Source organism: Protopterus annectens, chromosome 12.part0 (genome assembly GCF_019279795.1).
Source record: "Protopterus annectens isolate FY-2018-M chromosome 12.part0, PAN1.0, whole genome shotgun sequence".
Lineage (NCBI taxonomy): Eukaryota > Metazoa > Chordata > Ceratodontiformes > Protopteridae > Protopterus > Protopterus annectens.
In genome coordinates this window covers 508382343-508399777 of record NC_056746.1, presented here as the reverse complement: position 1 = coordinate 508399777, position 17435 = coordinate 508382343, and the positions used below count along the sequence as shown (strand labels likewise).

Sequence of the window (17435 nt, the reverse complement as noted above, 5' to 3'; positions counted from 1 at the left end):
CACCCACTTTAATTTTTACATTTGATCCCTCATATATACTCCTATTCAATCTTATAACTGTATCAGGGAAAATAAATGCTTCCATTGCCCTGCTTATGAAGTCTCAGTCTGCTCTGTCAAATGCTTTCTCTGCATCAAGACCCACCAATAAAAGTGGTATTTTCTTACATTCTGCTTCCCTCTGGATCGTCAATGTTCTGTTAATATTGTCAAATGTTTACTTCCCCTCCACAAAACCACACTGATCCAGATCTATAATTTTGGTATCACCTTTGCCATTCTTTTAGCCATTATAGACATAAACACTTTATAATCATGGTTTAGCATTGAAATGGGCCTGTATGAAGCTGGATCCGACCACCTTCTTCCAGGATGCTGGTACTTTTAAAACACTGTTAAAGGTCTGGAAGGTTTTGTTTATCAGTTTTTTCCCTCCTAGCTTCCAAACGTCCACAGGAATACCATCTATTCCTGAGGACTTTCATGTAGATTGATTTATACATAGCCATTTTATCTCATCTCTTCCTATCGTGTTAGTAATTGAGCCTTATCTACCCCTAACATTGGCATATTTAATTCCTCCATAAACATTTCCATTTGTACCTTTTCCTGATTTCCTTATTTCTCTGCTTTATACAAACTTTTATAAAATTTCCAAAATATTTCAAATACTTCTACAGGATCTCTTGTTATCTTCCTTGTTATAGGCTCCCCAAGCTTGGTAGGTGTGTACTAGACTAATGTCCCTGGGGCCTTTACAAACCTAGCCCATAGAAGTGCCCTGGCATTGTGCCACCCATCGTTAGTTTCCAGTGCCTCTATCTTGTAGAGCCACTGTAGTGATCCCCGGGGTGAACTTTCTATTTCCCATCCACTCATCAAGATTTCTCTTTGAGGGCTAGTGAGGTGCTCTGCTTGACATGTATGGGAAGTCTGTTTCAGAGCATGGACAGTCTCTGGGTTATGAACCTCTCCCTCCAGCATATTCTGTTGATTGTGGTAATGAGGTTGAGGTCTCTGGAGCATGTGGTGCGGAGGGATTGGAATTTCTTTAGATGTAGCAGTTCTAACAGAGCTGGTTCAGATGTCTTTGTAAGTCAAGCAGAGATCGCCTCTTAGTAGACGATACGAGACAGAGAATAGCTGGAGTTTTTTGTCTCTGTCCATGCAGGACATGTGTTTAAGGCCTAGGATCCTCGTCGTGAGGTACGTTTATACCCTCTCCAGCTGTTGCAGGTGTCTAGTGAGGTACATGCGAAAGGGGCATTATACTCTGTGATTGGTCTAATGAGGGAAGAGTAGAGAGAAATGACTACCTCTTTCTTCCTGGATGCAAAACCCTTGGTAATGAGATGTGCCACATAGATTGACTTTCTGACCACAGTGGCAATGTGGTGGTTGAAGGAGAGGTTGCTGTCAACCTGTGTCTCCAGATCTCTCATAACGCCTTCAGTGTTCTGTGGGCTCCCATCAATGTGGTAATTAGTGAGAACTGAGTTTTTCCCAAAGGGGACGACGCATTTTTTGGCATTAAGCTTAAGGCCATGGTTTCGACACCAGTCATTGGTCTCAGTGAGGCCTTTCTGTAGGATGTCAACATCACTTGGGAAGCTAATAATGGCTCCCAGCTTGCAGTCATCTGCGAATTTGGTCAGCCAGAGTCCCTTCTTGTTGGCCTGGTCTTCTGAGAAGTAGATGCCAAACAGGAGAGAACCCAGGACCCCAATCCCTATGGGACTCCACTTGTGACTGGTCAACAGTCTGGCTTGGAGTCCGCTACTTTCACACTGTGGGTTCTATCTGTGAGCCAGTTTGCAGCCCACCTAACGATATAGGGGTTGATGCCTAGTTTGCTGAGTTTATCAATAATTCTTCAGTGAGGAATGGTATGAAAGGCCTTGGCCAGATCAAGGTAGGCTGCATGAACTGCCTTACTTTCATCCACCGCTCTGGTGACTGATTCAGAGAAGTCAACCAGGTTGAGCAGGCATGATCTACCTTTCACAAAATCAAATTGCCTGAGATCTAGAGTTTGGGGGTTCCCTATATCCTTGTTAGGTCCATGATGATGCACTCCATAGCCTTACATATCAGACTCGTCAGGCTAATGGGGCAATAATTTCCAGGGTCTGTAGTCGCTCCTCCTTTTATGAAGAGGGATGACACTAGCAGTGTGCCATTCAGTAGGGACAAAGCCTGAGGTGAAGCTGTGAGTGAATAGAGCACACAGATGTGGTGCCAGTTCACTTTGTAATTCATGTAGAACACAGCCAGGGATATTGTCGGGTCCCATGGAAGCTGTATTCTTGGCCTTAGACAATGCAGCTTTAACCTGTGCTGCAGTAATGATGGGTGCCTGGCATTCTTCCGGTATAGAGATTGGTCCTTTAGGGGGGGGAGAGAGGGGTAAAGTTGGCACTGAATCTGTCTGCCAGTATGTTGGCAGTATCTGTTGGCTCAGTATAGGTGGTACCATTGTGCAGTAACTTGGAGCATATCTGGGTATTGCCCTAGAGATTCTTGATATTATTGTAGAAGGCTTTGTGGTTGTGTTTCGTGTCTGCTGCAATTCTGCCTTCATAGCTGGCTTTGGTGGTTTTGATGAGGGTTCTCAATTTTTTGTTGAGGCTAATAGGGGAACTTTTCCAGTCTTGGGACTTCATGTTTTTCTGCAACAGTTTCTTCCTTTGGTTGTAGTGTTTATTAATGACGGGACCACCATACTGGCTTCCTTTTTTGGATGAGAGCGTTTTGGTTCTGTTGGGAATGGCTAGTTCCATGCATTTATGTACGTGTTCGTATAGTGCATTGGTGGTGACAGCCCTTTATACTTTGTTGCACTTTCTACTTCCTGTTGCCCGAGTCATGCTAAAAGTTTTTTGTGCTCTAGAATTATCAAAAACAGTTGCTTAACAGCAATCTTTCTAAACTTGTGCGTATTATTGAAGTAATCCCTTATTTTCTGTTTAGCATTCTGCAGTTGCTCCTTTTCTTGTTCTGAGAGATTCCTCCTATTTTGTAATACTGTGTGTCCGCCCTAAATAATTCCTGTTGCAACTTAACCATATCTCCCTTTATTTCCACCCTAGTTTAAAACTCCATTTTAATTTTATCCCACTCCATAGCCCTAGCTATATTTTCAAAAGAAAAATGTATCTTCTCTAGTAGCTCCTGAATTAATTTCAAAACCCATTCCTTAAATTCCTCTTTTCAACTGATAGTTGGGGAAGCACCAGTGTGTCGTTTTTATCTCAATACCTTGCTCTTTTTTTTGTCTCAGTACCTTACATTTTTATTTTAGTTAGTGGCGCATGATCTGAAATAGTTGAGTGCATTAAAAGACCATTAGTTAAATGCACATGTTCCTGTGAGGTATAAAATCCATCTAGCCTAGCCCAGTTTTTGTGTCTCTAAATATGTAAATTCATTCTGAACTCCTAGGACTGAATTCACATTTTCCATGCCAAACATTTTCATAAATTTCTTCAAACATCTACCCTCCATTCTTATATTTTCCATTCTAGGCCCACCAGACGCATCTTCATTGTTGCAAACCAAATTCCAGTCTCCATCTATAAGCAATATTCCTTGTTGAAAGCTGATAATTTCTCCCAGAATTTTCTCAAGTTCTATTATAGCAGTTATGTAAGTGGAATGTAAATGCATGCCAGTGTAATCCTCCTCTCTAGCCAGTAGCCTCTTAGTACTATGCATCTTCCATGATTATCTTTTTTTTTTGTGTTCTATCACTTTTGGAGCTCCTCTTGCAATTAATATAAGTAAGAAAAACCGTTGCAACTATAGACCCAAAATAGCTGCGAGAAAACGGAACAAGCAGTACTTTCGTTTCTTATCTTCTGCTCCCAAGTATACTGTGCTGCGTGTTGCTTCCACAAAATAGGTTTATTTAAAATTTTAAGCGAAACCAACTACAATAGATTTTGGTTAATTTAAAACCTGATAGTCGTTTATAAGAAAGACCTGAGTTAATGTGGCAACTCATCACAAATGCAAGTGTCCACCCAGGTATTAATGAGATGTCCTCTATTTTATGTATTCTGAGGTTGAGGAATTTAGATAGAAGTCATTAACATGTATTGCACCATAATACTTATAAGCATTAACAAAACTAACCCAAGACACTAATTATGGCTATTTAATACATATACTTCTATTCTCCTGGTATATAGCTAATTAGAATTATGTACATGATGACAATTGTAGGGGTTTAGGTGCAGAAATTTGTTAACCTACACTCTGAATTAATGTAGAGGTAATCTGTAACAATTTGTGTGTATATACAAGTTAGACACATCTTTATTACCACTAGTGTTCCGTAATTAATTTCTTAGATTTATTAGCTTTACATTACACATATTTGTTATCATTTGAAGTTCCTGACATTTAAAAACTGGTTATCAGTATATTTATTATTGCATGAGCACACTAGCAAATAGTAGCCTTATAAGCACTACTATGAGTAACTTAGATTTGTTCTAATAGAAGACTGAAGTGGGTAAATCAGTAATACATGGTTGATACGTTACTTAGTGGTTTATGCAATGTAACCCTACCGTTTGGTGTACGCATTTGCACTTTTAGGCTTTTGCTCAATAGTGCTTATATAGTCTTAACGCACGAAGGGATATAAGAATGTTTAGTATAATAAAAATAAGAACAGAATTATTTTAAAGTATATAAATGTAGCAAAATACACACTACAAACTTTTATAGTGTACTTAGTAATACGATAATGTAGAGCCTTTTATGTAGGCTTAATTTCAGAAGAAAGGGTTGAACACTTATTTTCAATACAGGGTATAACCTCAGTGGCCTGAAGTTATATAAGTAAATGTGCTCAACATAAGTTATTTTGATGATGAGCACACGTACATATATATTTTTAGAAAAACAGGGAATTTAAAGTGCTATTACGAAGCGGAGCGCATATATATTTATATATGTACTGAAATTGAGTTGTTAAGAATGTATAATGGGACTGCGTGATGGCAAGGTCTCAGTGGTTTTAGTTGATCAGTGAATGTATTTTATAATTTTATAATGTTATAACAATAGTTTAATGGTTATTAAGCCGCTTTTACACGTGATGTCATGAACTGTTATAAACTGAAGGAAGAGGCGGAGTAACAACTTGTTTGAAAAAGTTTTGAATTGTCAAAAACGAAAAGCGTTTAACATTTGTTGTTTTAAATTAACCAAAATCTATTGTAGTTGGTTTCGCTTAACATTTTAAATAAACCTATTTTGTGGAAGCAACACGCAGCAGAGTATACTTGGGCGCAGAAGATAAGAAACGAAAGTACTGCTTGTTCCGTTTTCTTGCAGCTATTTTGGGTCTATAATTAATGTAAATACTCTTCTTTTTCTTTGCCGCAGATATTCTGTTGAATAACCATCATGAAAACCTTTATCAAATTCACATATTCAGTTCTTTGCAAGTGTGTCTCCTGTAGCATAGCTATTTGCACTCTACATTTTAATATAGTTCACTACTCTTTCTTTTTTATATTTATCTGTAAGACCATTTAGATTGAAAGACATTACAGAAAGCATCATTTTCTTGTGTAGCTATTATTAGCACCCTTTTATGTTCAGCTGCTTTTTTGTTAAATGTCTAGTTCCAGCTTTTATGTTACATGCATATACTGTTCGGTAGATAGGTCTTTTTATACAGTTGTTTCTTGTCATATCCATTTGCACCTGTGCCACAACTTGCATAACTTTTTTGTTTTTTGAAAGCCCTGAAATGGAACAAATAACCTCCTAAAAACCTATTAACTTAATAGTCGCACACAAAACTATGTACATCTTCAAATATACTTAAGTTTTTGCTTCCTAATAAGAACAAAAGTTGAAAGCTGATAGCCACACAGGCTAGAGTTAACCAAAAAAAGTCATGCGAAAATGAGTGGTACAGCTTGTGCTATTATAGTACATGCTATTTGATTTTGTCGGTCTTCATAACTCTCCCGTCTGAGAAAACAATTAAATGTTTTCAGCAAACAATTTCTCCAAGCCATTTCTTTTTATCAAATTCTTCTAGTGACATGTTTACCAGAAAAAAACTCATAATATTCAATATTCCCTTTCATCTATATGTTTTCTGATAAACTTGTTACTAGATAATGCCAAGGGTCATAACCTAGTCATTTCCCTGTGCAAGCATGGGAAAAAAGTACACTGATTTTTCTTTTGTCATACTCTCTTAACCAGACCATTCCTCTCTCCCACCCTTCTCTTTCCCCCTTTTTTCCATGTAGTGAATACACTTCTTAAAACTGAGCAAAGAAAGAGAGAAGGGAGAAAAAAAGCATCTGTTTATTTTAGTATCTCCCATTGCATTTAAAAATAAAAAACTGAGAAAACCTTTACTTTGAGTCTAATTGTTTTTATATTATCTTTAAAGCTCTCACAGCTGGGGAACCCCCTGATTGTTTTCATAGGGCATTATGTCCTAGCCACTTTCTCTTTTCATTTTCTTTTCCCTCGGCCAGTTCCCCTCCACCAGACCATCTCCAGTTTCTCTCTATCAGATTTTCTTCATGGAGACATGAAGTCCAGCTGCTGAATTGCTACTTAGTATACACGCATTTGCTAGGAAAAAAGCCTCCTAATAATCAGTTTTCTTTTTCATTTGTTTGCAGTGTGTGTGTTGAATCAAATCAATCGAAGGTCCTTAAGCCAGTCATTTCCCCATGCAATAATGAAAAAAGCACATCAGTTTTAATTTTGTCATGCCTTTTTAACCAGGCTCTTTTTTTATCATTGCATTGCCTATATTTCTCAAAACTGTACAAGAAGAAAGAGGAGGGGAGAAAAAGAAAAACAGCACCATGTATTTATACAATCCTCAATACACTTAAAAATAGCATGCAAAGAAAAACATGCTTCACAAATAGTACTATTAAAAAAAAGTGTTTTCTTTACTTAGCTTTCTCCCCTCGCCAAAGTATTTTTCTGACCATTAATGACATGAAGTAGGGCATATACTTGAGTCCCCCACAAATCCAACAAATTTTTGGAAAAGTCCAATATTTCCTAAATTTCTTGTTTTATCATATTTCACAAATGTAATTACTGTATTGTAATCCCACATTGTTACTGGTTTTATTACTGTTCTCCATTCCCCAGATCAAGTTTCTGCTTCATTTCCAATGTACTCTCAGTTCTTCTAGTCAGCTCTCGTGCTCCCTTCCTTATCTCCCAACATTTTCTGTTAAAATACCGGAAGAGCTTTCACAGGTACAGTCACTGTGGAACAAGAGGAACAAGAAGCAGAATCTCCTTCTGTTTTGTTGGACAAACTTGTATTACCTCCTTAGAATGCACTTCATCCAAAAATGATTTTGTCCCTGCAGGGAAGAATAGCTTAAAGACAGCTGGATGCAGCAGTTTGTTGAGACTCAGGTGTGAGATTGATTCTCTGAATAGTGGAATGAATTTGCTTCTCTTTTTGTCTGGTGTACAATGAGTAATCATTCTCCAGGAGCACTTTTCTGCCTCACACTTTTAGTATTTTGTCATCCTGCCACACTTTTGTCAGAATCAACTCCTCCTGCTGGTATGATTGCATCTTTACTATTAAAGGTCTAGGTTGCTTTCTTATAGCTAGGTTTGGAGCATACACACAGTGTGCCCTTTCAACTAACAACTCCTGCTGGGGAATATCAGTCCAGTTGCTTATATGTGCTTTCATAAAATTAATGTAGTCTGTTCCTTCCAGCTTCTGTGGTATAGCTGGAAATCTTAGGTTTTTCCCTACCTGCTGTGTCCTCTAATTATATTATTTTTTTGAAACATCTCTTCCTGAGCAGTCTCATATTCAGCCAGCCTTTTTTTCATTTCGACCTCTGATTTTTGCAGCTTTATCATTTCATCTGAATATCTGTTTAAAGCTTCTTCTATTTTTCCAGCCTTTTGTTGTCTGTGTTGCTATACTCCATCAGTGTTTTGTTTATTTTAAGCAGGTTTGTAATCAGTTGTCTTCTGTCTTCCTGTAGGTTATCGGAAGTCATGTGTGAAGGTTGCATTGCTTTTTGCTGATCAGCTGCAAAACTTTTCAGTCAGTGTTTCTTCCTCACTTTTTATAGCTGATTTATTTCCAGGTGTTCTGTGTTTCTTTATTCCTGGCATCCAGGCAGTGCACTTACTAGCCAGTTACTGAAATTTACCCATAGACACAAGTCTACTGGCCTTTTCTGCTGAGTTTCTGTTTTCATACTTGGAGAGCTAGAAACAAGCTGTTACTCAGTGTGCAGCCATCTTGGAAGCAGCACTAGAACCTCTTGTTCATCTAAATGGAAAAGATTCATTTTTTGGTGCAGACAGAAGGGACAAAACCGTCTTCAAGCTCAGATCCCTTTCATCCTGTTATACTTATCCAGACTTTTTGAAAGAGCTTTCCTACTCCTATAAAAAATCCACACTTCAGCTTTTTCTGCTTGTCTGCCTTCTCAACCTCCTCTTTTCACATCCCCTCATGAAACAGTTTTTGAGGATTGTCCCCATTAGACCTCCCAAGAAACCTTGTGTTCCAGCCTGGAACCTCAATTCATTCTGGAGAAGCGCACCCTTCCTTCCTCTCTTCCTTTGAACCAACGGCTTCCACTATATAAAATTCCTGACCTGGAAGACCGCCTTCCTAGTGACCATTACCTCAGCCTGAAGGGTGTCATAGCTTCAGGCCCTTGTGTGTATTGAACCTTTCATTTTTTTTACACCCAGTGTCTGTCAGGATCAACTCTTCCCTTGTGCCCAAGGTAGTGATAGACTGCTTTAAACCAGACCATATATGTACCTGCATTCTTTCTTACCCCTCAGAACAAGGGATAAAGGATCTTCCATACATTGGATATGCATAGGCAACTGCATTACTACTTAGAACCAAGAATGTCAAGAAATCAGACCAACTTTTTTTGGCCTTTGCCAGTACTGAGGGGAAACCAGTTTCAAAACAAACTATTTACAAATGGATCTCCCACTGTATCTTTTTTGCTACAGCCATCATGGTAAGAAGCCTCGTGAGGCTGTGAGAACACATCCCACCAGTGCTGCTGCCACCTATACTGCCTTACTTAAAGGGGTGTCCACCAAGGACATTTTGGAAGCAGCTTTGGTCCTCTGTGCATACCTTCACCAAACATTACTATCTTCATACCTTTTCCAAGTCTAGAGCATAATTTGCCACTGACATTTTGCAGGGCTTCACTGCCTGTCCTTAATCTTTCCATCCTCCTTTTCAGCTTTGGGAATCATCCCACAAGTCATAACTGCAACAGTGAAACATGAAGAACATAGTACAGTTGTGTACACTTAACATAAATGTAGACGTTCGAATGTATTCACTGTTGCAGTATTATTTCTCTCTCTCTCCTTCTGTGGAATAGGCTAGAACAGTCACCTGGCTCAGTCATTATGGCCCATGTCCTTCATACTTATTCTGGAATACAGGGTCCCAGACTCCTGGTTGCAAGAACACCCTGGTGTGAGGCTTCTGCTTGTTGGGGTCAAGAAAGTACTGAGGTCATGTCACCAGATAATTTCCGTTGTACCCAAGTGTAGTGATGTTGGGTAGGGTATCCACTGGCTTTGGGGGGGAGATAGTCTGTGGTAATTGGGCTGGCCAAGGGCTTCGACAACAGGGAATCACACGTCAGAACTGCAACAGCGAATACACTCAAACATCTGAATTTATGGAAGTGTACACGATTGTATTTTATGTTGGAAGGATCAACTTATCCGACTTGACCCTTGCCCACTTCCCCTCCCAGATGAAATCCTTCAACTCTTAATTACTGTCCACAACTTCTCCTCTGGTTGATAAAAATATGCATGACCTGTATATAAAACTAACGGTACTAAAAACATTTTCACTGCTTGTGTCTTGCTATCCATATCCATAAGCACAAACTTTGTTTCTCATTGTCTTATCTTTGGTTAGTCTCTTCCCAAATATCCTTAGCTACCATATCCTTTAACACACGCTGCTAAATGCTTCATTTTTATCCAATCCCAACCAGTTTGCGTGTAGTTACATAGTTTACAGTTATAGCCTTTGTGTCATCTTCATTAATTTTATATTCCAGAAAATTTGAAACTGAGATTTGAAACTGAGTGTCCCTCAACACGGAGATGTCATTTTATGTTTTTTATCCGGTACAAAATATCGTTTGCAAATAAAGCCAACTTTTCTTGATTGGCATCCAGCTTATCTCCTTGAATTTCTGAATCTCTCATTTTCTTTGCTAGTGGCTCTGAATGTAACACAAATAACATAGGGGAAAGAGAGGATACCCTTGCCTGGTTTCTCTGCTTAACTTATTAGAGAGGAACACTCTTATAAAATTTTGACTCCCATTCCTTATATAACCTCCTAATTAACCTTAGCATTATTTAAGGAAATGCAAATACTTCTATTACCGTACTCCTAAAATCCCAGCATACTCTGCCAAATACTTTTTCTGCATCAAGACCCACCACCAGCAGCAGCAGTATTTTCTATTCTGCTTCTCTCTGGATCATCCTTGTTCTATTAATGTTGTCAAATGTTTGCCTCCCCTCCACAAAACCACGTTGATACATATCTATCAATTTTAGCAGCACATTTGCCATTCTTTTAGCTATTATAGACGTAAACAGTTCAGGATCTTGGTACTTCCATTCCTTTTAAAATGCTGTTAAACAAAACCTTCCTGATCTTTATCAGTTCACTTCTAGCTTCCTTTTCCATATTCCTCTGCCTTTATACAAATGTTTATAAAATTTTCAAAATATCTCTAATACCGCAACTGGATCTCTGGTTATTTTTCTTGATAGAGATTCCCGAAGTATGGCAGTCAACCCTTTCTACTTTCTGTTACCGAAGTTGTTGTGCTGAGATTTTGTTGTGCTCTGTAGTTTTCAAAACAATTGCTTAAGAGCAGTCTTTCTAAACTCCCTTATTTTCTTTTTAACACTGCAGTTGTGCCTCCTCGTATTCTGTGAGATTCTCCTTATTCTGCAATAACTTTACCTTTGTCACTCCCTCCAAATAAATCTTGTTACTTAATAAATCTTTCTTTTTTCTATCCTTTTTTTAAACTCCATTTTCATTTTGTCCCACGCACTAGCTGCAACATCTGAAGATTTCCACTAATCGTTCCTTAAATTCCTTTCTTTTCAACAGTTAGGTGGGGAAGCACTAATGTCTCATTTTTAATTCATTGTCCTGCATTTTTCTTTGTTGTTGACATATGCTCTTGTATGTGTGTCGAAGCTTTCAAGTAAATGCACATTTTCCTGTGAAATATAATTTCTGTTTAGTTTTTGCCCAGTTATTGTTCTTTGGGAAGTAAAAAGTAAATTTCAGTATTTCTGCTACTGAATTCATGTCTTCCACACCAAATATTTTCCTACATTTCTTCACAGCTCTACCCTCTTTGATTACAGTGGATATAAAAAGTGTACACACACCTGTTAAAATGCCAGGATTTTGTGATATAAAAAATGAGACCACAATAAATCATTTCAAACTTTTTCCACTTTTAATGTGACATATAACCTGTACAATTCAATTGAAAAACAAATCTGTTAGGGGAAAAATATAAAAAAATTAAAAAATCGTACAATAAGCTGTTTGCATAAGTGTGCACACCCTTAAACTAATACTTTTGTTGAAGCATCTTTTGATTTAATTACAACATTCAGTCTTCTTGGGTACACACCTACCATCAATTATAGAGACTCTGATTAACCCCGAAGAAAGTTCAGCTGTCCTAGTAGGATTTTCCTCACATTTACTCAGTTGCCTGCTACAGCAAAAGCCATGGTTTGTAGAGAGCTTACAAAGCATCAAAGGGATCTATTGTTGAAAGGTATCAGGACAAGGGTATACAATATTTCCACATCATTGGATATACCATGGAACACAGTGAAAACAGTCATCAAAAAGTGGAGAAAATATGGGACAACAGTGACATTGCAAAGAACTGGACATCCCTCCAAACTTGATGAAAAGACGAGACGAAAACTGGTCAGAGAGGCTGCCAAGAGACCTACAGCAACACTGAAGGAGCTGCAGGAATTTCTGGCAAGTACTGGTTGTGTACTACATGTGACAACAATCTCCCGTATTCTCCATATGTCTGGACTATGGGATAGGGTTGCAAGATGGAAGCCTTTTCTTGTACAGAAAAACATCCAGGCCTGGCTAAAATTTGCAAAATAATGCATCGTGTCTCCCCAAAGCATGTGGGAAAATGTGTTATGGCCTGATGAGACCAAGGTTGAACTTTTTGGCCACAATTCCTAAAGGTACGTTTGGTGCAAAAAACACTTCACTTCACCAAAAGAACACCATCCACATGGTGAAGCATGTGGTGGTGGCAGTATCATGCTTTGGAGTTGCTTTTCTTCAGCTGGAACTGGGGCTTTAGTCAAGGTGGAGGGAATTGTGAACCGTTCCAAATACCAGTCACTTTTGGCCCAAAACCTTCAGGCGTCTGCTAGAAACATGAAGAGGAATTTCACCTTTCAACATGGCAATGACCCCAAACATACATGGCTTCACCAGAAGAAAATTAAAGTTTTGGAATGGCCCAGCCAGAGCCCAGAACTAAATCCAATAGAAAATCTGTGGGGTGACCTGAAGAAGGCTGTGCACAAGAGATGCCCTCACAATCTGACAGATTTGGAGCACTTTTGCAAGGAAGAGTGGGCAAATATTGCCAAGTCAAGATGTGCCATGCTTATAGACTCCTACCCAAGAAGACTGAATGCTGTAATTAAATCAAGAGGTGCTTCAACAAAGTATTAGTTTAAGAGAGTGCACACTTATGCAACCAGCATATTGTACATTTTTTTTTATATTTTTCCCCCTAACAGATTTATTTGTTTTTCAATTGAATTGTACAGGTTATAGGTCACATTAAAAGTGGGAAAGTGTTGAAATGATTTATTGTGGTCTCATTTTTTTTTATATCACAAAAAACTGGCATTTTAACAGGGGTGAGTCCACATTTTTATCCACTGTATATTTTCCTTCTATGTTAATCAGATACATCCTCACTGTCATAAGTCAAGTTCCAGTCCCCACCTCCAAGTAATATTCCCTGCTGAAGGCTAATTATTTTTCCCCAAAATTTCTTAAGCTCCTTAATAGCAGTTTTAGTTGGAATATGAATACATGCCAGCATAATCCTCCTCTCTTGCCAGTAGCCCCCTTGCTGCCACAAATGAAGCTTCTGTAGCAATTAATGCAAGTAATTCCCCCTTTTCCTTTGTCCCTGATATTCTGCTGAATATCCGTTCTGAAATCTTTTCCTTATCAAATTCACGAGTACTTTCCAAATGTTTCCTCTGTAGCATTGTTATTTGCACTCTGCATGTCTTAATATAATTTAATACTCTTACCTTTTTGTTTATACCTGTGAGGCCATTCATGTTCCAAAATATGTTTAGTGTAGCTATTAAGAAGATATTCCAGTTATTCCCACCTATTCTATATGACCGCTTTCTAAATGTTTTTTTCCAGCTTTTGTGTTACATGTACCAACTAGTGTTTTACACAGTTTTTTTGTCATTTCCATTTATGTGATTTTTACAAGAGTATTTGTTTAACAAAAACCCTTAAAGTACACCCTCAGGACACCACCCAGAACCTATTAACTTTACAAAATTGTGTACGTCTTCAAATAATGCTTATCCTCCTAACAGGAACAATTGTCTCAAATTGAAGGCTGCACCCACAGGCATTAATTAACCTAAAATTAAGGTTATCCATGCTAATCCACATTCTCCTGCTTACAATAATTGCTGTCTGTTCTTGTCTTGTATTTATTCCCCCTCCCAGTTGTGAAAAACAACTTGTATGCTTTCAGAAAGCATTAACGTTTAGCCTTAAGAAAAAATGCCCTGACTACCTTTAAATAATACCAAATTATGTTTTTAAGTAAATGTATTAAAGTATTTAGTTATCAGAAAAGTTTCCTTCTCTTATTCACGTCCAGTAATTTCAAAATATTTTTACTGAGCTGCTTGTCCTTGTACCTTTCTTTCGGTAAATAATGTCTTGGTTTATTGCCTTCACATTTAGTCAGCTTGTTTCCATGGAAAACTGGAATGTACAGCTACACTCAACTGTGGTCTTCTCAACTGACACCGGACATTTATTTGCTTAAAGAAAGCTGTTCATCACATTGTGGTGTCTCTTTCAAAAAAGAAAAAAGAAACTCCTTTACACAAAAAATGTCATTAGATTAAGCCAAGGGCATTAATCCTAACTTTAACCTATGCAAAATTGAAAGAAAAAAATTTCTATTCTGCATGTTGTAATCAGTGCACTGCTAAACGCCATCCAACAACTCTGCAACCCAAGATTACAATGTATTGATTTAAGAATGCTTTTGTCCAGCCTTTTTTCTGTTTTTACATTGATATGCCTATATGTAGTTTGTCATGAAATGTTTTATACAAATACTGTTAAGAATAAAAAATGTTGCTATATTTTACCATTTTTTCCATTTTAGTGTCCTTCCAAACATTAAATAGGGCATGTACCTATCAGTCCCCCAACAAGTTTAACAAAGTCAACAAAAATCCAATCTTTCTCAGACACTTTTTCTTCTAAGCCATATTTCACAAAAGTGACTGATGCTTTAGTCTTACATTTATTCATTAATTTCAGTGTTGTTGTCTTCTCCCAACTCCAGACACCTGTTCAAGTCCAAGGTACTTTTATTCAAGTCAACGCCTGTGCTCCTTTGCAACATTGGAAGCATTTTCATTGGCTAAGTTTCTCTATGAATCTTACCATCAGAAGAATGAGAACTGGAGTCCCCTTCTGTTTGAAGGCTTACCCCTTTAGTACCCACCACCACCAACCTGTTGTGCATCAAAAATTACTTTGATCCTCCAGAAAAAAATCTCTCTCTCTCTCTCTCTCTCTCTATATATATATATATATATATATATATATATATATATATATATGTATACTGAAGACAGTTGGATGCAGCAGCTTGAGTCTCACAATTGCTTCTCTACATTCCTTGATTCCTGGGATAAATTTGCTTCTCTTCTGCCTGGTTTACAGTGATAGGCATTTTACACAAGCACTCTATTGTCTCCAGTCTTTAATACGATTAATTTTGCCAAGATCAATTCTTTCTGCTGGTACAGTCACATCTTTACTAATACAGGAGGTCTTTGCTGCCTTCTTATGGCCAGTTTTACAGGTCTTGACTGCTTTCTCATGGTCAGGTTTGGAGCAGACACACAAGGTGCCCTTTCATCTAATGGTCTTGTTGTGGAATACTAGTCCAGTCACTTATTTGTGCATTCATAAAATTAAGTCTGGTCCTTCCAGTTTCTCTGGTGCAACAGAAAATCTCACATTTTCTCTTCATGCTCTGTCTTCTAACACTGCCATTTTTTAAACAGCTGTTCTTGAGCAGTCTCGTACTCAACCTGCCTTTTCTTCATTTTGACCTCTAATTTTGCAGTTTTATCTACTCATCTGTAGCGCTGTTTAAAACCACTTCCATTTTTTCCTGCTTTTTTATTTTATTTGAGCAGATATACTCCATCAGTGTTTCATGTATTTAAATCAGCTCGGAGCGCATTTGACTTATGTTTTTTTTTCTCTTAATTACTGGAATACTTCTCTTGTACCAAAGCTAGAGCTTGAATTGGTTTCTGCTGAACAGCTGCAGGATCCTTCCCAGTCAGTGTTTTTTCTTCACTTTTTCTAGTGGATTTCTTTCAGGCTGTAAGTTTCTTCTTTGCTGGATTCTAGGTGGTGTACTTACTAGCCAGTAATTGAATTTTACTAAAACATGCAGAATTAGTGGCCCTTATTAATCATTTTTTTTTTCCATTTGGGAGAACTGAAATTAAGCTGTTGATCAGTGTTCAGCCATCCTGGAAATCCCTTAGATATTTATCTTATGCTAAATTGTACTTTAAAAAAAAAAAAGATGGCATGCACAAAGGGAGGAGTAGATTCTAGAATAGCATGATAATCCTTCCCTTAATGTAAAGGGCGGTGATATAGGGGTGCATCTTTCGTGTTCCCTATAGGTCTGCAGACCTGATAGACTGAGGGAAGTTGGGTGTCTAGGAAGTGCACAGCAGTGTAGGGTTGTCAAATGATGGAGGGTATCAAGGGGCTGTGGCGGGAGCAGAGAAACAGAAATAAATGAGAAGAGAAATGAGGTGTTATGATTTAGGTAGATGAGTGTTTAGGAATGAACTTGCTGAGAATAAGATGGTGGGTGAAAAGGGGAAGGCTTAAAATAAATAAATAAAATAAATTATGGAAATGGACATTTCACATTATATTTGAGAAGGTGCTGTATTGCAGAAAGGATGGTATGACTGGAATGTATTGTTTGAGTAGTGGTACAGTACAAATCATCAATGGGTTTTAGTTACTTAAGACAGGGCTATGGGAGGAACTGCTTATCAGACTAATTTGGCAATCCAGGATAATCATCAGACCACCTATCTTCACACATAATGGTCTGCTTGATTAGTTTCTGTATCCTAGTTAGTGTTTTAAAATGGCACCATACTTTGTACCACATACAAGTTTCATAGACCCCCTGAGTAAAAAAAAAAAAAAAAAAAGTTTGTGTAGGTGTGGGGTGGTTCAGTCAGAGTTATTCTTTCTTAATTACCTGAAATAATTGGAAGCTGGAGGAAAACGCTTTTGTAACCAGTCACCAGTCTTGCATGTGAAAATTAGCTTATATGCTACCATTTTAATTATCTAATACCAAGGGTTATTGTTTGCTTATCTGGGTACCAGCTGTATAGATTTTGATGGCATCTTAGAGGTCTTTTGCATTATTTTAAGTAATATTTATTAAAGTATTATTAAACTGTGATTTTCTTTTTTAGGCTGCAAGGAAATTTATCGCTGGCAAGAAGTCTATGGCAGCAAGTGGGAACCTAGGACATACACCTTTCGTTGACGAGTTGTAAAGTAGATTGTTCGTTTGATTGCTGTACATCAGATGAAGTGACAAATTAAAGCTGTGAATTCTCATCTCCAGAAGAAACTTGTCAATACTGTGTCTCCAGTTCTATTCTATGAACAGATGGGCTTTGGGCAGTAGTTCACAGCATCCTGCAGGGTCGTGATTAGTTCTGTGTTTGTCACAGTTTCACCAGTAATAAAAAAAAATTGTTCTTCCCTTTGTTCTGCTTTCTTTCTGTATTCTAGTAATTTGCATGTTGGAGAGCAAAAGTTTCTGTTCAAACAGTATGAAATTTTGTTACAAATTACAGGTGGTTTGGGTTGGTTTCAGTTTTTTTTTGTAATTTAAACAAGGTAAAGTTTAAGAAGTCTCTTTTGCCTTTTTAAATGAACAGTTTCTTTTTCATTGTAATGTTTAAAGTTTATGGAAAATATAACTTAAGTTTGCTTTGTGTAA

At 37.7% G+C, this 17435-nt stretch overlaps 1 protein-coding gene across 1 annotated transcript in view; it reads left to right on the top strand.

The window, feature by feature from the left end:
• The window catches only part of LOC122816679 (cytochrome b-c1 complex subunit 2, mitochondrial), a 475154-nt gene extending 457959 nt beyond the window's left edge, over nucleotides 1–17195 (top strand). Inside the window, exon 16 of the mRNA XM_044089644.1 lies at nucleotides 16900–17195. Coding sequence (XP_043945579.1) covers nucleotides 16900–16983 — 84 coding nt within the window. The 3' untranslated portion in view covers nucleotides 16984–17195. The remainder of the gene's footprint in view (nucleotides 1–16899) is intronic.
• Nucleotides 17196–17435: the final 240 nt, after the last annotated feature.